Source organism: Ostrea edulis, chromosome 7, assembly GCF_947568905.1.
Source record: "Ostrea edulis chromosome 7, xbOstEdul1.1, whole genome shotgun sequence".
NCBI lineage: Eukaryota > Metazoa > Mollusca > Bivalvia > Ostreida > Ostreidae > Ostrea > Ostrea edulis.
This window is the reverse complement of record NC_079170.1, coordinates 78354704-78374732: the sequence shown is the minus strand read 5'-3', so window position 1 is coordinate 78374732 and position 20029 is coordinate 78354704. Positions and strand designations below refer to the sequence as shown.

The 20029-nt window shown below is 33.9% G+C and overlaps 2 protein-coding genes across 7 annotated transcripts in view; one reads left to right on the top strand and one right to left on the bottom strand.

Moving 5' to 3' along the window:
• Positions 1–944: 944 nt before the first annotated feature.
• Positions 945–13486, bottom strand: LOC125655596 (coiled-coil domain-containing protein 77-like). Of its 3 annotated transcripts, none has more exons than XM_048885935.2 (11): positions 13261–13486; positions 10229–10311; positions 9910–10031; positions 9176–9297; positions 8425–8562; positions 7529–7697; positions 6566–6815; positions 5389–5605; positions 4183–4308; positions 2760–2912; positions 945–1440 (listed from the first exon to the last, which is right to left on the bottom strand). In XM_048885935.2, the coding sequence occupies exons 2-11, from the start codon at positions 10231–10233 to the stop codon at positions 1270–1272; spliced, it is 1473 nt and encodes a 490-aa protein (XP_048741892.1). In that variant the 5' UTR covers positions 10234–10311; positions 13261–13486; the 3' UTR covers positions 945–1269. The 3 variants fall into 3 exon arrangements, with proteins under 3 accessions (XP_048741892.1, XP_048741893.1, XP_048741894.1); XM_048885936.2 differs by having other exon boundaries at positions 13071–13321; XM_048885937.2 differs by lacking the exons at positions 945–1440; positions 2760–2912 and adding an exon at positions 2996–3088 and having other exon boundaries at positions 13261–13472.
• Positions 13487–13683: 197 nt separating this feature from the next.
• Positions 13684–20029, top strand: part of LOC125655592 (lysine-specific demethylase 5A-like) — a 41602-nt gene continuing 35256 nt past the window's right edge. For 2 of the 4 annotated variants that reach the window (XM_056145412.1, XM_056145410.1), the window contains exons 1-9: positions 13684–13987; positions 15217–15294; positions 15708–15767; positions 15924–15986; positions 16447–16623; positions 16993–17130; positions 17400–17435; positions 19054–19156; positions 19280–19359. In XM_056145412.1, coding sequence (XP_056001387.1) covers positions 13838–13987; positions 15217–15294; positions 15708–15767; positions 15924–15986; positions 16447–16623; positions 16993–17130; positions 17400–17435; positions 19054–19156; positions 19280–19359 — 885 coding nt within the window. In that variant the 5' untranslated portion in view covers positions 13684–13837. The remainder of the gene's footprint in view (positions 13988–15216; positions 15295–15707; positions 15768–15923; positions 15987–16446; positions 16624–16992; positions 17131–17399; positions 17436–19053; positions 19157–19279; positions 19360–20029) is intronic. The other 2 variants (XM_056145413.1, XM_056145411.1) reach the window with 1 other exon arrangement.

Sequence of the window (20029 nt, the reverse complement as noted above, 5' to 3'; positions counted from 1 at the left end):
TCATTATGTCATAGATATGCAGTAGAGGAAATTCCAGCATAGGAGTTATTGCCCTTGACAACATTTTTAAAATTATTAATAATTGATTATCTATGGAAAATAAACACTTTTTCAGCATCAAAAGTTTACTAATTTTTTTATTTTATTCAGTGAATAAAATTTCTGTGAAAGATATATTTCAATCATGCGCAAAATTTAATTAAATAAAGATTTTGCAAAAACCTCTGACGTCACATGAGGATCAATCAACCTTAAGCATCTCTCCGGCACTAGATAGTGGTTCGTTTCTGGTTTCTTCAAACCAAAGTAGCTTTGATCCATAGCACTACATTGTACAGTACTTCCTTTTCTACATATTGAGCAGTTTCTTATCGATAAATTCAAATCATTTCTAGCTAACATGTTGTTGTGCATTCAAAAATAAATCAAACATAATTTTGCATATGATAGACTTAAAGCCAGCTTTGTCATCATTGAAATTGCTATATTTGCCAGTCACTAAATTAAACTAGCCTGGAGGTTATAAAACTTTTATTGAACTCAAATTCAGCCATGTTCGTTTTGAGTACAACTCTGAGCAAGAAAAATACTTGAAAAATCTTGAGCATGTACTCCATTTGAGTGTGAGAATGATTTTATAAAATTGTTAAAACCTTCACTTTTGAGTATGAGTACGATTTCGAGCACAGAGTTTGAGTATGAAAATGTGCTCAAAAAAGTTTTATATCCTCAAAGCCTGTTATACGAAATCTGAGTACAATTTCAATGAACATGTATTTTTTATCATAAATATATTTAAAGAAAACATCTATGAATAGCAATTTTGCAGTAGTACTTTCCCTTTAGTTACATAGCCCAACATCACCACCACCTGGTAGAAAGTTTATCATTTGAACTTAACATACAAAATTCTGTCAGTGCAATAAATTAGACTGGACACTAAATGACCTATTCTTCATTTTAATATCTAAATGTAGATGATATAAATAAACAAAAGTACATGTACATAAATATCACATCACTATGACTTTTTATGGTTAATAAAACACTTTGCCTACATATTTTTCTTGCAATTACCTTCAAAAACCAAACATTTGTCTGCAACAGATTTCATCTTAAAATAGAATCTCACCATCCTGACAAAGCTTGATACTGAACTTAATCCCTTTGATATATCTTCATTGTATTATGCTCAGATAAAATCTACTCTGAGCCTTTCCCCAGGTCACTAAATAATTCTCCTCTTCAGAAAATTATCACAGCAACTGATCATAAGTGTTTTAAGTCATTCTCAATTCCATACATTTTTGACTTGAGACTTTTCAGTTCTCCCATCAGTTTCTTGGATCGACCTGCTGTTGCCTTCACGTTCTTTAGAATCTGCAAATCTAAGTCATCCGGGCGTTTGATGTCCATGTCCTCAGCAAATCCCATTGTCACCTGGAATAAAGTTGGAGGTTCGTTAATAACAAAACAAGGTTTCTCTTATCAGTAACAAAACAATGTATTTCTTATCAATATCAAAACAATTTATCTCTTATCAATATCAAAACAATGTATCTCTTATCAATAATAAAACAATTGATCTCTTATCAATATCAAAACAATGTATCTCTTAACAATATCAAAACAATTTATCTCTAATCAATATCAAAACAATGTATCTCTTAACAATATCAAAACAATGTATCTCTTATCAATAATAAAACAATTTATCTCTTATCAATATCAAATTATCTCTTATCAATATCAAAACAATTTATCTCTTATCAATATCAAAACAATGTATCTCTTATCAATAATAAAACAATTTATCTCTTATCAATATCAAATTATCTCTTATCAATATCAAAACAATTTATCTCTTATCAATATCAAAACAATTTATCTCTTATCAATAATAAAACAATTTATCTCTTATCAATATCAAAACAATATATCTCTTATCAATAATAAAACAATGTATCTCTTATCAATATCAAAACAATTTATCTCTTATCAAAACAATGTATCTCTTATCAATAATAAAACAATTTATCTCTTATCAATAATAAAACAATTTATCTCTAATCAATATCAAAATAATGTATCTCTAATCAATATCAAAACAATTTATCTCTTATCATAAAAATAACACTGCTTCTACAACCCTCTAACACTGGTCTGTGACAAGAAAGATAACCAATTCTATTTTGGTAAGATGTGCTTTTTTAGAATAATAATCCATGAATTTTCATTCAATATGTTTTTAAATTAACATAATATCATTGATTCTAATGTAGGGGGAGACAATTTCTATTCCTTTCATGGTAAAGATACATGGATGTCCGTACATTCTTCATGAAAAACAGAAACTCTAAATTCTCTAATTAAGAATAACCACACCTAAACAACCAAATCAAACCCTCCAACAACACACATCCCAACAACAACAACAACCTCCCCCAACAACAACACGCTTATTTCTTTCAATGACAATGCGGCCCTACAAAAATCCATGTTTCTATAGCATTTTATGTATTTTTCATTTCATTTCAAGCCAGAATGATCACTTGGTGTGTAATTTAGACATGTATGAAAAAAAAATCAGTTAAAATTCATATTGGTCAAGTTTTAACATGCTCCCCTGAAAAAGTTTACTCGAAAAAGCTGCAGCTAATATTGTTTGATGTAAACATTTTTCTATAATGTAACTCCGCTGAGAGGGCACCTGCTGAAAAACTACGAGAGAAAAAAGTCCTCTAGAGCCTCTCCCCTACCTTGTATAGCTGCCTTTCTACATCCTTTAGCCTTGACCTGAGGTTCTTGATGTCATTTTTGAAGCCCTCCACCTCTAGATTGCGTCTCCTCTCGAGGTCCTGGTACCTCTGGTTCATCAGCTGTAGACGTTTGGTCATTTTATCGCTACGACCCTAACATAAATAGAAATTACACAAAATTCAAACCCCTACACAAAAAGAAAGTCATTTTATCGCTATGACCCTAACACAAATAGAAAGTCATTTTATTGCTACGACCCTAACATAAATAGAAATAACACAAAATTCAAACCCCTACACAAATAGAAAGTCATTTTATCGCTACGACCCTAACACCAATAGAAATAACACAAAATTCAAACCCCTACACAAACAGAAAGTCATTTTATCGCTAAGACCCAAACATAAATAGAAATAACACAAAATTCAAACCCCTACACAAATAGAAAGTCATTTTATCACTACGACCCTAACACAAAAAGAAAGTAATTTTATCGCTACGACCCTAACACAAATAGAAAGTCATTTTATCGCTACGGTAATCCTAACACAAATAGAGAGTCATTTTATCGCTATGACCCTAACATGAATAGAAAGTCATTTTATCGCTATGACCCTAACATGAATAGAAAGTCATTTTATCGCTATGACCCTAACACAAATAGAAAGTCATTTTATCGCTATGACCCTAACACAAATAGAAAGTCATTTTATCGCTATGACTCTAACACAAATAGAAATAACGCAAAATTCAAACCCCTACACAAAGTTTAAGTTTCTTAGTATGCCTGTATTATACATTATCTGTAACAAGAGACACAGAATAATTGATTTAGTCTTTGATTTAGTCAATTCTACTATGACAACAATGAGACATAGGACTAATGACTTAGAATGTGTATAGTACTCACGTAACCTTAAGTAGAACTATTACAAATTTCTATGTAATATAGGAAAAGTCAAATAATTTATCTAAAGACCTAAACTAAAACTGCCATTACAGGACTATGACCCTCCACAGGAAATATTTAAAATGGGGAACCACTGAATATTGAACTCTGCACTAGTTTACTTCAAAACAATATCTGACCAGATTGTTTCAACACTAGACAAATACAAATTGTTCATTAGCAGGTCTCTGTTACTTACGTGTTACAGAGAGATTTAGGGTAGGACATCATTTGAATTAATGAACCTCCGTAGATTTTGTATTTCAGGGTTATATCCAGAATTTAAGAATTTGTGTTCCAAGTGACAATGACCTTGTCTAAATTCTCTAAGTCAAAAGCAATCCATTTATCAAGTATGAAGTTTACTTACAAATACACTAACAATATATATATATATATATATAATGTTGCATGATAGATTAAAAACATGTTTACTTTGAATCACCTAGAGTATGAAAACAACAGTCATTTACCTTAAATATTTCCCTAGTGACGTCCCCTTCCTCTCGTATCCGTGACAACTCGTCCTCCAGTTGTATCACTTGTTCTCTGTACATCTCGGCCAACTTCTGCGACTGAGTCAACTGGTATTCCAGAGTCTGTCAATCAAATTTTTGTACAATCAACATCAAATTCTCGTAAAATCATCAACATCAAATTCTCGTAAAATCATCAACATCGAATTATTGTAAAATCATCAACATTGAATAATTGTAAAATCATCAACTGGTATTCCAGAGTCTGTCAATCAAATCATCATAAAATTATCAACACTGAATCATCAAAATCAAATCACTGTCAAATCATAAACGTCCAGTCAAATCACTGTCAAATCATAAACGTCAAGTCAAATTACCAACAAATTATCAACGTCAAGTCAAATTACCAACAAATTATCAATGTAAAAATATCAACATCAAAAACATGGAAACCAACTACATCTTTTTCAAAATGAATGGGTGTTATTTTCCTTGAGTCTTATATATATACCACTGCATATGCACTTGCATATATAATTTATGACATCTTATTTTATTACAAAATGAAAGAGTTGACATGCTGAAGTTTTCAAATCACATAATTCTAGAAAAAAATCACATGATTTAAATTACATTTATCAGAGGAGATGTATGAAAATAATGTCACATCAATGTTTTTTGTGACTGTGTGTTAATATTTTAGTAGACAAACCTACATCAAAGTTTGTGACTGTGTGTTAATATTTTACGAGTGGGACAGACCTACACCAATGTTTGTGACTGTGTGTTAATATTTTAGGAGTGGGACACACCTACACCAATGTTTGTGACTGTGTGTTAATATTTTAGGAGTGGGACACACCTACACCAATGTTTGTGACTGTGTGTTATTGTTTTAGCAGACACACCTACACCAATGTTTGTGACTGTGTGTTAATATTTTAGGAGTGGGACACACCTACATCAATGTTTGTGACTGTGTGTTAATATTTTAGTAGACACACCTACACCAATGTTTGTGACTGTGTGTTAATATTTTAGGAGTGGGACACACCTACATCAATGTTTGTGACTGTGTGTTATTGTTTTAGCAGACACACCTACACCAATGTTTGTGACTGTGTGTTAATATTTTATGAGTGGGACACACCTACACCAATGTTTGTGACTGTGTGTTAATATTTCAGGAATTAGGCATACCTTCATTTCTTCCACACAGCCTGCCCTGTCCAAGGCTCCATCTGACATGTTTAACACAGGGTCCCTGTTGGGGTGCAGCTGAAGCTTAACTTGATCTAGGTCCCTCAGAAGCTTGTCTTTCTCACCCATCCACTGTCTTTCGTTAGACCGTCCCTGGTACCTCAGCTCCAGAAAGTCCTTGGTACTCTCATACAAAAGATCCTGTGTTTTGTGTAATCTGAATGCACACCAAAACCAATGTTAGTGAATAACAATTCTACAACTGTTTTACAAATGTATGATTTTTATTCAAATCAACTAGTATTACTATGTATTCTGATGCACTTTAATTTCGTTTGTAAAATTCAGCCTGTGTACATTGTTTATGAAATTTCTGGGTTTCTGGAGATCATTTACAGTGTCTGACATCTCCACTATTTTTTTTATAACTTTAACTTGGTTATAGGACAATTATTTAAAAACAGAATTTTATGACCCAGAATCAAAGATTTGGGGACATCTTGTTTTTCACAGTTTGTCTGTGGTAAAAACATTTTATACTGTTTAAATGGCCTTTTAACTGCAAGGAATTTTATATTCAGTGTGTGAAATCCTGATGACAAGTCTTTATATGTTGCTATCCTTAATGACCTTATGACCTTTGACTCAGTCATCAATAGCTCTAACATTGCTTACAAGTTTAGAACTACACTGTACATGAGTGCATGATATTTTAAACCTGAAAGGATATAGAAATGGGCTGCTATATGCCATGCAGTCATTAACACGTTTTCTATTTGCTCTTTTGCTGACACTTGATTTATTGTGTACCAAAGGCATCAATACAGGAACATTGATTTGAACAAGTCTGTAAACAGATGTACTTCAAACAATATGCCCTTGAGTGTGCCAAGTCCAAATATAGCAAATTTTACCTTGACCTTAATAAGTCGTATAACAGTGACCTTGAATTTTCGTTATAGTTTGAATATCTTGATAAAAAGACAAAAGGACACCCACTTAAAAACAAGTTCAACCTCCAGGGCATAAAATACAGTTATCTTGGAAATTACATTGTATATCCAAAAGAAAATGTGAAATATAGATTTAGTAATCCATGAAAACTGGACCAGAGTAAATTTTTTTTTCTTGCATGCTTTGCTGCTGCCATGATCACTGACTGATCAGCCTGGCTTACTTCTCAGTGAGTGTTGCAATTTTTGCCTCGTCCCTTTCCATGCGGGTCTGCATCTCCTCCTCCTTCACTCTCCTATCCTCTATCAGGGCCTCCACTTGCTCCTTGGCCAGCTTTGTCTGTTCCTGTAGTTGAGCCTGCAGGGCCTCCACTTGTAGCACCAAGGACTCGTTATCGTGTTTGTATTTCTCCTCCGGGATGGCCTCGATAGAGCCTCGGCGGTCAGATTGAGACACAGGTTTCTTCTTTATACCTAAAATCAATATATTCACAGCATTTTTATTTTTAAAAATCCAAGGAACAGATAGATATGGTATAAAATCACTTACTATATTTCAATTGCCTTTATTTCAACAAGTTTTTCTCTGACAGCGAGATTAATATAAGTCTTTTGGCTTGTTTCTCAATCTATTATAAGACATTGCTTGTAAACTTTATCATCAAATTACGAATAAATATTAGTTTAAACTAAGTGTTCCAATATTAACAAGGCATAACTGTGCTGTTTGTCCTCTTTGTTTGTGTATGGTATGCATACATGTTAAAGGGTATTCATGGGCATCTTATTTTGTGATAACAAAGCTTTTGAGAATTTGCACATTAAGGGGATTTACAGAATATCCTGCATGTACTTTATGCTGTTCAGGTACAATATGAGGGGGGGGGGGGGGGGGGGGGGGGAGGAGGAGAGAGAGCGATGAACTACCCCTGTTCTGCTGGCTGTCAGCAGCACTCTGTACATGTATAATGTTTTTTGAGGGGGGTGGGTGGGGGGAGAGAGATGGACTACCCCTATTCTGCCGGCTGTCAGCAGCACTCTGTACAGGTATAATATTTATGAGGGGGAGGGAGGAAGAGAGATGGACTACCCCTGTTCTGCCGGCTGTCAGCAGCACTCTGTACAGGTATAATATTTATGAGGGGGGGGGGGGGGGGGGGGGGGAGGGAGGAAGAGAGATGGACTACCCCTGTTCTGCCGGCTGTCAGCAGCACTCTGTGGTCTCTTGTTCCTGGTTTTCTGTTCTATGATGGCTTTAGCGGGAGGCTCCTTCATGAAATATGTGGTCTCACTGTCCGGTGTACTGGACAAACTTAGCAACTGCTGAATCTTCTTCTTGTCCTCAAGTTCTCGAATCTGAAATGTACAACATCTCTCTAGTTATCATAAAACCTCATCAGTTCTCAAATCTGAAATATATATTTGCAATTATGCATCACATCTTACTAGTTCATGCCTTAAAAACAAGTCTTAACCAACAACAGCACTGAAAAGCTGAACAAACTTCGACCTCCACCTATAGTCCTGGGCATCGTGGCCATAAAAACAAAATGAGACATCTAATTATTGCATAAACACCACACGACAAACACTGAAACAGTTTGATACAATTATTATCAGAAATTGGCCATTGATTTTTCTGAAAGTGTCCGATTCAATGAAAAGTGTACATTATGCCTATATACTGTGTTAATTAGGAATCAAAATTAGTTTTTCTCATCTACTCCTGAATGACATCGAATTCCATGGATGTCTGTACTTCTGAAAATTGCAATTTTGATCTACCTAATTTTACTTTTTTGTGAATATTTAGCACTTAATGAATAAATGGATAAGTCCAGCTAACTTAAACTTTATTTGGATTACCCAAAGAAAGGCCACGAGTGGAAGAGATTACAACTCCTGCCAATTCTGAGAATCGAATTTGGGTTGTAGTGGTGAGAAGCAAGTACATTAACCAATACACTACCCGGACAACCCTAATTTCAATTACATTTGCAGCCAAAAAAATTGAAAGTAATCCAAGCTTTGAATCCCTTAATCGTTACCTTGAGTCTGTCGTTTTGAATCCCTGAATCGTTACCTTGAGTCTGTCGTTTTCAGAGTAGAGCCGTAGCACATGTTCTCGTTCCTGGAACAGATAGACCTGCATGTCGCTGAGGGCCTTTTGTAGTTCTACAATCTCCTCCTCTCTCTGGCGAAGCTCCCACTGCAACTTGTGCTGTTAGAATCATAAAGGAACTTTTAATGGGTTTTTTTTTTCTCCATAGTTTTTTATACAAACCTCAGTTCTTATTTACAACCACAACTATTTCCATTTAAATCACGGAAAAATTTAATTAAGGATAAAGATTATATATTTTTGTTTAAATGGATACGTTATTCCATGAATATTAATTATTCGAGCAAAATGAAATCAATATATATTGTTTATTAATAGACGATAAATAATGTATTTGAATATGAATTTGCTCGACGCATGGGCTGCATGTTTTCTGAATGGAAAACCCCCAGAATTTTTTTTATTTTTTTCATTGACTTTGGCATTTTTGGCAATTTTATGCAAACTTCACGCTCTTGTCATTACAGCATGAAGTAATTTTGGATCAAATCAAATGTAGTTTGGGTTTTCTTATATATTCTCTTTTGGAATGGCAGATTTCGGGACTCCTATTGAAATCATCAATTTTCTGGGCCAGATGACTGTAGAAACTGTATCTGGTTCTTTCCATGCAGAAATCTACACTGAAAATTGTACATAAAATCTGGCATACAGGAGAATTTTCACACATTTGAGCATGAATTTCCTCCACATAAAACTTGGTTATGTGTACCTGTTCCTCATATGTGATACGATACTCTTCAAGTTTGCTGACCATGTGATCATGCTCTTCGTCATATTCCGCGATTTTCTTTCTATAATATTCCAACAATTCTCGGGAGGGGCGTAAATGGCCTGTAAAAGCATACAAGCACTGTGACATCAGAATCTCTTTGCAGCTTCATCAAGCATGCAGTATAACAGAGACATTAAGGTTCCGATAAAAAGCATTTGACACATTATAAACTCTCTGAAAATGATAAGTACCATCTGTTTATCAAAGACCAAGCAATCATAATCATAAATTTACAATCACTGAATCTTTTCTCTTATATTCACATTCACTGAACCTTCTTTCTTATATTTGCATTCATTGAATTTTTTATATTTGCATTCATTGAATCTTTTCTCTTATATTTCTTTAAAATTGGCATTGCTTTCATCATAGACAATTCATGTTTGTTACAAACTAGTTCGATCTGGGTTTTTTTTTAGTACCACCTGCCTACGTAATCATTACCAAATATGGAGTGTCGCCAAAGTCAAAGGTTGCATTAAATTTTCTGTTTTCAGTAACAAAATGGTTAACGATATGATATTTCAGTACTTAAATCGAATTTACATTTTTAAAGAATACTTGAAAATATAAACAATAAAATATCTTTCTTTGTTGTTTTATCAGGTAATGAAGGTAGCAACCATTGCAGGAAAAATGTTCATATCCTATCATTATACGCGTACACTGACCTAATCTTTCATTGATGTTGGGCAGACCCCCTTCACTCTTTCGAGGTTGCTTCGATTCTTCAGGGTTCATTTTATGGTTGATCACAGACACATTCTTTTTCTGTCTAGGAGATCCCTTATCACTGAAAGTAGATTTGATAATAAACACAAAGTATTGATCTTGGAATCATTGACTAGAGCTATTTTAAATCATACAAACATCTATCTTGAATTACTTTCCGAAGTTTCATAATTTCAAATTCATTAAATGACATAAATAATATCTGTACAGTCATCTGACTCTCTTTCCTTCTCTTTCTCTGCATTGAAAGCAAGGTACCTCATATTTCCTTTTCAGAGTTGGACATACATCTGCAGTACCATGGTATGTTGTTTCAAGGAAGAATTAAATTACACACTCATCTGAAAGAAATATAAATTATATAAATATATATAGATAGATATATCAGTATGTGTGTATATATACATAAATATATATTTATGCATGCATGTATGAAATAAATTTTTTTACTTCTTGGTTTAAATATTTTCTAAAAAGTTTTTCACTCATCTAATGGAGCCCCAGCTAAGAATTAATATACATGTACATGCATTTCCTATTTTGCTTAGTAGATTATTAATTGAATATACATTCATTACTGCATCAATCTGCATTTTGACAGAAATCTCTTAGCTTTTATGATTGTAAAGGCAACCATAAGCAGCCCAGAAGTTACAGAATACTCTTTTGTTTTTTTAAACAAATAATTCAAATTTACGCATACACTCAACTGGTTCATTTGACATTTAATTATAAACATTCTTCATATTGCATAAATAAAGTTGCCATTTAGTCCCACAATATGACGTCACAATACATTTGGCTATTCCATTTCCATTTTGTTGCTACGACAATACATGTACATGTATATCGGTCTGTGTCATACAAAATTCATATTTTCTTAAGAATTATTCATCAAGTAACATCAAAAGTAATTTTCCTCAATAATTTGGGACAGTTTATGCTACTTTATACACAGTTCAAAAATTTATGGTTTATAATGCACAAACTGCCCCAACTTACTAATGTAAATATATTGTATAAAATGAGAAAAATTCACTTTCATCCATGGTCAGACTTTCGATTTCCAATGGCTTCGAAATATCCAACTTGATTTACTGTGGGATTTACACATGTAAAGGTAAAATATGTATGTTTCATTTTAATAGGGAGTTAATAGGATGTCTAAAACGAAAAATTGAAGCAGGCGAGAAATTCAGTTTAACCCATTTTAAAGTGTACAGTTTGACAAAAAATTATAAGTGAGCATCAGACCATAAACTGATACAGCTTAGATAACCTTTCCAAATAGTCGGAATAAGGGTCCATGACAACTTATCGACAAGTCATAAAATGGACTTCTCATAGATATGACAATTTATCAACACTCATCGAAACTAACCAAAAATAATGAAAAATTTGTTTAATAATGTTTTATAACTCAATAACTTAGACAATAATCAATGTTTCAATAAGAAATTATAGTATATGCAAACCCTCATTGTATTTTAGATAGATTCCATTTTTTACCCTTCAAGAAAATGAAGAATAATTTTTTATTTGTTTCTTGTAATTTCCTTCTTGTGGGGAAGATCGATCTCTTCACCATGCACGAGGGAACTTACAACCATATTCGTTCTGGACTGTTCTCCTTAACGGGATGAAATAAATTTGTATATGTCGGGGTGCGATACACAGGCCAAGCGCGAGAAGTGCCTATGCCACCCTTCCAGTTGTTGTGCGGGGTCATTGCAGGGTTTGACATTTACTTTTTTGAGCACTAGACCAGTCGGGCTACTTCAAATGATTTTTACTAGACCTGACCTTACATCCACTAGCCCTGACCAACTTTCCAGAAAAAAAAAAAAACCTGATTGTTTCTCCATATTTAGATACTTAATTAAAATGACAAACGTTAAGTTTCAACTATAACGTATTTAATTGTCTTAAAAATTATTTAGTCTCGTTATTCAATTTGATGCTTTTATTTTCAAACGCATTTTCTGTTTCTTTAAATTCTACCCGGCACAGAAATTCTTTAGTCATTTTATTAGAATAAAATGCCATCAAGCGCTTTTTTAAAATTTCTATTTCATAAGCCCTGCTTTGTTTCTTCCCAACCTATTTCTTTTTTCTGAATCTCTCGGGACATCTTTCCTTGAGGACGAAAAGTCGTATTTGAATATAGAGACATTTCCGCACATGTGTCAACACCGAAAAATGGCTTTTTACGATGTAATTTATTGATTTTATAGACGCTTTCTTATCTTCAATTAAATTAAACTGTTGTTTTTTTCAAATGAAAATAAATTCAGTTTATATCTATTTATCCGCAACATAACTTTACACACATTAACATCGAGTAAATTTCGTAAAACATCACTTCCGACAGCGACTATTTATTAGAACTAAAAATAGAGATTATGTCATCACGCAGTTCAAAGTTGCTTGTTAACTCTTCACAGTGATTTTATTAGTTAAGAATGAAATATCTTATTGTTTATAGTAAAGTTTCTTGTTTATTTTGTCAACATGACCAGTCGGACTAGTAAATCGACAATTTACCCGACCGGAACTATCATCTAGTAGACTCGGTCGGTCGGATGTGCCTTAGTGTCAAACCCTGCATTGGTTAAAACGTATTCATATACATGTTGATTTCAGCACTCGATGGAGTATCTGGGTTGTTCGTTTTTCATGTTTGAAACTACTTTTGTGATGACTGATGAAGGGTGTCTAGGGTGACAGTAATGAAATTCAACAAAACAATGAAATTCAGAACAATGAAGTGTTCAAATCTTTCTCTCACTATTATTTTTATTCAATACAAGTGACATTGATGAGTTGTCTTTCTCCGACTTGTCACGTCGTTGAGTTTTACTTTCAATTAGTCAACTTTCAGTGAATTGTAACCTTCGGAGGGTTGTCATTCGATGAGTTGTCCGGTACCATCGGAATATCAATAACAAATGAACACTGATGAATATAGCTTTAACGAGCTCATAACTTATTAGATAAACTTCTAATAGCAATACAATAACGATCATAATCTTAAACAAACTCATAACTTATAAGATAAACTTCTATAATTTTAAGATAAACGTCTATAATTTATCCTTACTATTCGATTCTGCATTTTCAAAGTACTCCTCATTTTGACAAATTAAACAAGTCCAAACCTGCGATGTTTCTAATTTATCAGAGGTTACAATGATTTACGCAATATATCGTCTACAATTTAGAATAATCTGATCTGCCTATCAATATTTTGTGTCAGTATATGATGCATCGTCTTCTCTCATGAGGCCTACCACAAATAAGGCATACACTGATCTCGTTGTTGTTATGAACTCTCTCCGGACGCCATTTTGAAAATTCCGCTTCTAGTCCCGCAGACGGAGTGCTCTGTTTCAAAGTTCATCTCAAAATTTAATCTGACGATGTATTTCTAAACAAATGAAAGACAATCAAGTATATGGTTTTGATATGAAATTGCAGTTTTTATTCCTTTATTTTTGTTGCGAACCTGAACGGTTTTAAATGACCAATGACCTTGTTTGATTATATTCCTACGCTTTATACGTTTTCATACAATTTACCATTGCATTTCTCCTCTAATTTATCATTGTTTTTTTATATATGATATTACTTACAGATAATTGGCGCTCATTTCGAAAATTTATTGAGTTTTCATGAAAAATGGACCCATAATTTAGTCCTATTTTCCTCAGCGTAAAGTCCTTGTAAAGGAGTTCCTGGGCAATACACATATTGCATAGTGTTGGCTATATATGATGTGTAGAATTTTATTTCTGATTGTGTAGCGTTGTTAAATGGCTTAGGCATCTTGATTCCTTGGAAGTTTATGGACGCTGTGAAGTGTCGGTTATGGATGAACCATACATTAACTTCATTCCTCCCCCGGAGGCACCAGTTTTCACTCCCACTGAGGAAGAATTCGCTGATCCTTTGGGATATATTGCTAAAATAAAACCTATTGCCGAAAAAACAGGAATATGCAAAATTAAACCACCACCGGTTTGTTATCTATTACCTGCTTCCATATATATTATTCTTTGTTTAATGTAGTGAATGCAAGATGATGAACTACGGTTAAGTTAGGATACGTGCATTGTAATGGAGCAAACATGGCGACGCATTGTTTGACCGTAGGACTTGACAGATGCTGCAAAAGAAAAAAAAAGTCTAGCTATTGATATCAAATGCATAGTTTTTCCTCTGTTATGTCAAATTAGGAAGACAGCTTTTAAATTGTGGCAAAAGTTGTTCATACTTTATGATAATTCTCAGTTTCATGAAATTTGCAATTGCCAAATATAGAATACCTCATTAGCATAGTGATTTTTTCCCTTTTTTTAAAATTTGTCTTAAAAAGGAGTAGGGATTGCTGTTCCCCAAATTCAAGTGCTTGAAATGCTTTTCTTTTACATGAAAATGTTTGGATATGAGACTGACTAGTTTGTTGATTATGCAGATGAAATGAGAAGAAAGTAACGAATTTAACAAAGATTCAATGCATTTATGTATTATTAAAACAAGCTAATGCAGTTATGATGAATAATCATGAATTCAAAAGATAATCAGAAAGTAAGGCATCAAATTCTTTCTTTTGTTTTTAACACTTTGAACAAATCTCATTAAAAGTGCCAAAATTTAAATGTTTACATTTCTAATTAATTATTTACGAAGGAAATTTTATTTGACGAATTTATATTATTAATGGCATAAATTGATATAAATGAAAATGAGTCAAACTTTTAAGTAAAGGAGTTTGAAGATGGTAAATTCATCAGTAGGTTTGGAGAATATTTATATTAGGCCTAATTTCTAATTATTAAGTGCTAAAATTAATTTAGAAACTAATTATGGATTTTCATGTTCATATTTGAAAAAGAATTTTTGTATTGCTACAAAACTATTGAGTGTTTCAATCTGCATACATTACCTCAATGCACTGCCTATTATATCACATCCTGAAAAAAGGTCAAGGATGGATAGTTCTTCATCTTCATCACCTTGATATTTGTCATCTAATTAAAAATTAACAGAAATTAAAGAGTATTCGGGATTTATATAGCTTAACATAAAAAAAATCCTCCTGGTGAGACTTGGGCTATGAAGAAATTAGTAAAGTTCAAATCCAATATGGCTGCCTGTGTCATTAGGAAGCCATGTTCTTTTGTGTATTAGCCATTTGGGTGTTTCTACCTGGGACATTTTAGTGATGAGGATGCCGTTTGTTTCAGGATTGGCAACCACCATTCGCAGTGGATGTGGATAAATTCAGATTTACACCAAGAGTTCAGCGTCTAAATGAACTGGAGGTTAGTCAGTCTTTTTCACTCTCAGTATTAAGTTTTAACATGTTCAATGCAGACCTAGTGTTTTGGTTTAATGTATTTTAAAATTTCATAACCTTCATAAAGTGTTATGGATAATTATCAAGAATTTGTTAACTTAAAAGTCTATGTTTATTAGATTTGGCAGATAGATTTTAGGTTGCATAATTTTGATGAAATAACTTTTTGAGAAAAAATATAAATCACGTACGAGAATGCTTACTTTTATTTTCTGAGCGGATCAATAATTTGTTTGTTTTTTTTGGTGGTGTGTTAACTCACAATAAGTCCATCAAGAGATTTCTTTAAAATTCCAAATTATGGTACTAGTTACTGCCTTGAACAGCCAGATCTACGTACTCGCTTATTTCCGATAATCATCATATTGTATACTTCAGGCATTTACTCGGATTAAACTAAACTTTTTGGATCAACTCGCAAGATTCTGGGAGTTACAGGTAAGACAATAATTCTCCTTTTTTCAACATTTAGTAGCTTTTTAATTTTCAAAATGGCAATTTGGAGTTGAGGTGTGTGTTTAGATTTTTGAATTTAGGTCTTTCAGATTTTTTGAGTACTTTGTCCCTTTATAGTACTATAATTTATATTTACAGGGCTGTTCATTAAAAATTCCACATGTTGAGAGGAAGTTACTGGATTTATACAACTTGTACAAGGTAATTCTCGTTTAAAGTATTGTAAATGTATATTAGATTGTGTATTTTTGTTCATTCTCTCTGGTTACGTTGTTTTTAAATATTCTGCTTGCATTCCGTGATACTGTGATTGTTCTGCGTGTTCTCACATTATGAGAAAGGTCAGAAGCAGAGGAGATGCATAAAATCAAACAAAAATTAACATAAAGAGACTTAACCAAGTCTAATAAAAATGGCATGTAATGCATTTTCTTTTTCATCATGCTTATGTTACACAGCGTGGTGTTTTAAAGGTGTGAAAACTTGATATTGTTACATTTGCATTGGCTTTTATGAAATAACAATTTTTGTTAACTGTTTTAAGTTGAACTGAGAGAAAAAGAATAGAAATTAAAAAAAAAGGTGTATAGTATACATTTGTTTTTACAAAGTTTCATTGTAATATTAAAAACATGACTCATGGCCTTCTTCACTTTTGTAGACTGTTGAAGAGGAGGGTGGCATAGAATATGTCACAAAGGAAAGAAAATGGAGTAAAATTGCACAAAGGCTGAAGTATCCTCCAGGGAAAGGGGTGGGGGGATCCCTGCGCTCTCACTACGAGAGAATCCTCTACCCATTCTACATCTTCAAGAAAGGGGATGCTTACCCGGCAGAGGTAATACAACAGCGGCCCAGAATTTGAAAAAAAGGCATCTGTAGTAAAACAAAAATGTCAATGGTAGTACGTGAAAAGTGGCAAAAATAAAATTGTTTTTAAATCAAATTTGTAAAAATGATGGGACAGACCTAATTATTGTCAACAAATTGCATAATATACTTTCAATATTTTCTAGTCTCATTCATGAAAATCGTAATAGAAACCCTAACCCTCACCAACATCTTGGCGGAGGCTTGTGATTGGCTAATCTGCAGCCTCCTCCAAGACGTCAAAAGCAAGATAGGAAATCCAGATACCTGATATAGTCAGATTTTACAATTATTGTGATTATTAGATTAGATTTGATGAACATGTATTTTGCTTCAGAAACCTAAACCAGATCTGTCTACAAATTCTGAAGAAGATGACAAATCCGACAAGGACTACCGACCACACGGCATAGCAGCAAAAACTGCAGCGGGGGGATATACTCGCAAGAACAAGAAAGAACGAGCACAGAAACAGGTTAGTGGGTCAGGAGGAAGGCTGGCAGTCAGTGGCTCTGTCTACAGGTCTTGAGTCTTTGTCAATTTTACACTGATTCTCTGTGATGTACTTAAAATCGAATTGTTTTCTCTGTAGTTCTCGGTTCTTGTATTAAATCCTTCTATCTAGATAAATGCATTTTATACTTGTTTGTCTAACTTTCCTGAATTGCTTTGACCATTTGAATATGTACATGAATAAGCTTATGCAGTGTTTGGAGAAATCTAAACTAGCCTTTTGTTTTCAAGCTTCCCCCTGACACAGAAGAAGTCCCCACAAGCGTAGTGAGTGCTGCTTTTTGAGATTTCCCCCGCATTGTACTGAATGTTATTTTTAGCTTCCTGTCACTTTAGCAAGGTGAAGTGCAAGGCTGAATTGTCCAATGGGATAGACATTGGGTATTTGTCCATAGAATGTATTTTATTCATGTATGTTACAAGCTTGGAACATTTTAGTAAGATACACTGGGATAGGCATTGGGTATTTGTCCTTGCAACATACATGAATAAAATACATTTTATGTTTTGTACAGTTCTACATACATGGCTATGAATGGATATTCGCTGCTTATGAGGGTACTTTGAGCATAATTTTGAGCGACATCCTGGGGAGGAAGTCCATGAACTAGGTTAAATTAATGGTGTTATCCCGCAGAGGGTGGGACAAATTTGATTTGATCTTTTGATCAGCAAGGCATATTCAGATTTGCTTGTGATGTTTCAGCTAAAAATAACAACAGGGCGGCCCATCTTCATTTTGTAGTGTAGCTATTAATGCACTTTAGTTAACATCTAATGGACTGTTATCATCCTTGATCCTTAATTATTTGGATGGTTAATTGGTTTTGGACATTTTGTATGTATGTGTGTGTGTGTGTATATATATATATATTTATATCTTGTGTTTCAAAAGATTTTCCTCTTTTTCAAGAATTTTTCTTAACCGTAAAATAGATTGAAATCGGGGAATGGCTACATGTGTTTTAGAGAGAACTTCTTTATTCGAGGACAGTTGCACGTCTTATACGATGTGACTTGGAGTTTGGACTGTGAAGTGTAAACTGTCCTAACTTACGTTGTATCGTATAACATGAGTAGAAATTACTTTCATTTCTTATGTTTTAATGTTACTCAGTTTTTAACAATACATTTGATGTGATTTGATGATTAATTATAGAGAAGTTTAGAATTTTATTTGATGTGGAGAAATATTACTGTAGCAAACAAAATGGAAGCAGAGGAGCTAGGCATATTATGACATCAATTCCGGTATGCTTTATACGGAACTTAACATCAACTCAGTTTAATGTTAATACAGACCAATCCTATTGAATTTTACCCGTGAAATTGAATTATACAATATGTTATACACGCTTATACTACCTGTAAAGGTTCCACGTACACGAATGTTAAATACTTCAGAAAATACTTCAGAAAATTGTGTAGCAGAGGAAAATGTTTTGTATGCTGTTTTTTACAGTGGTAGATTATTGCGGCACTGTTTTATATGAAATCATCAAATGTTCACAAAGTGTTCAGTTTTCATCAATGTAGAAATATTGTTCTTTTGATATCGAGGTCTTCAGATACCAGCCATATCAACGTCATGTATTTGTCATTTAAACTTGTGTTCTGACAGTTGAAAAAAAAATTGACATTTTCTGGTTATAAAACTTGTGTTGTTACAGTCGAAACCTTTCACTTTTCAATTGTCGAAAATTTAACATTTCGCAGTTACAGGTAAACAATGATAGTGCAAAATTCAGCAGTTTCCTGATAATGTTTTATGAACAAAGATTCCGCAGAAGAATTTTGATGATGGTGTGTTGGTGCCCAGGCATGAATTAAATGGCTTACTTTGTCATTGTCAGCATCAGATTGTGAGTGTGTTTTGTTTTTGCAGGACAAAATGGACATTGATTACAATGTCAATTCTGAGCTGAAGAAATTGCAGTTCTTTGGAGCGGGGCCGAAAGCTGCCGTTCCGCAGGCAGATGAGGTCAAAGGTAATGTCAAAGGTTTAATTTTCTGATATGATATCAAGAGTTAGCAGTTGTCTTCAGTTAAATGTGAACTTGTGAGTACGTTGTCTTCAGTTAAATGTGAACTTGTGAGTATGTTGTTTTCAGAGGAGAAGGTGGAGCCTATAGAGAACGGAGGAGGTGTAAGCACCAGGCATAAAAACCCAGGACCTGGAGCATACACAACAGTAAGTCTGGGAGTATACATAATAGTAAGTCCGGGGGGCATACACAACAGTAAGTCTAGGAGTATACATAATAGTAAGTCCGGGGGGCATACACAACAGTAAGTCTGGGAGTAAACATAATAAGTCCGGGGGGCTTACACAACAGTAAGTCTGGGAGTATACATAATAAGTCCGGGGGGCTTACACAACAGTAAGTCTGGGAGTATACATAATATTAAGTCCGGGGGGCATACACAACAGTAAGTCCCGGGGGGCATACACAACAGTAAGTCTGGGAGTATACATAATAGTAAGTCCGGGGGGCATACACAACAGTAAATCTGGGAGTATACATAATAATAAGTCCGGGGGGCATACACAACAGTAAGTCTGGGAGTATACATAATAGTAAGTCCGGGGGGCATACACAACAGTAAGTCTGGGAGTATACATAATAATAAGTCCGGGGGGCATACACAACAGTAAGTCTGGGAGTATATATAATAATAAGTCCGGGGGGCATACACAACAGTAAGTCTGGGAGTATACATACACTGTAATAGTAAGTCCGGGGGGCATACACAACAGTAAGTCTGGGAGTATCTGGGGGGGCATACACAACAGTAAGTCCGGGGTGCATACACAATAGTAAGTCTGGGAGTATACATACACTGTAATAGTAAGTCCGGGG

Bases quoted from the DNA above. Each gene is read 5' to 3' on its own strand.
- LOC125655596 (XM_048885935.2), bottom strand. The intron at 7,698-8,424 runs GTAACGATTCAG...TGTACATTTCAG, and splicing joins CTGAAAACGACAGACTCAAG to ATTCGAGAACTTGAGGACAA. The intron at 6,816-7,528 runs GTAGTCCATCTC...TATTGATTTTAG, and splicing joins TGACAGCCGGCAGAACAGGG to GTATAAAGAAGAAACCTGTG.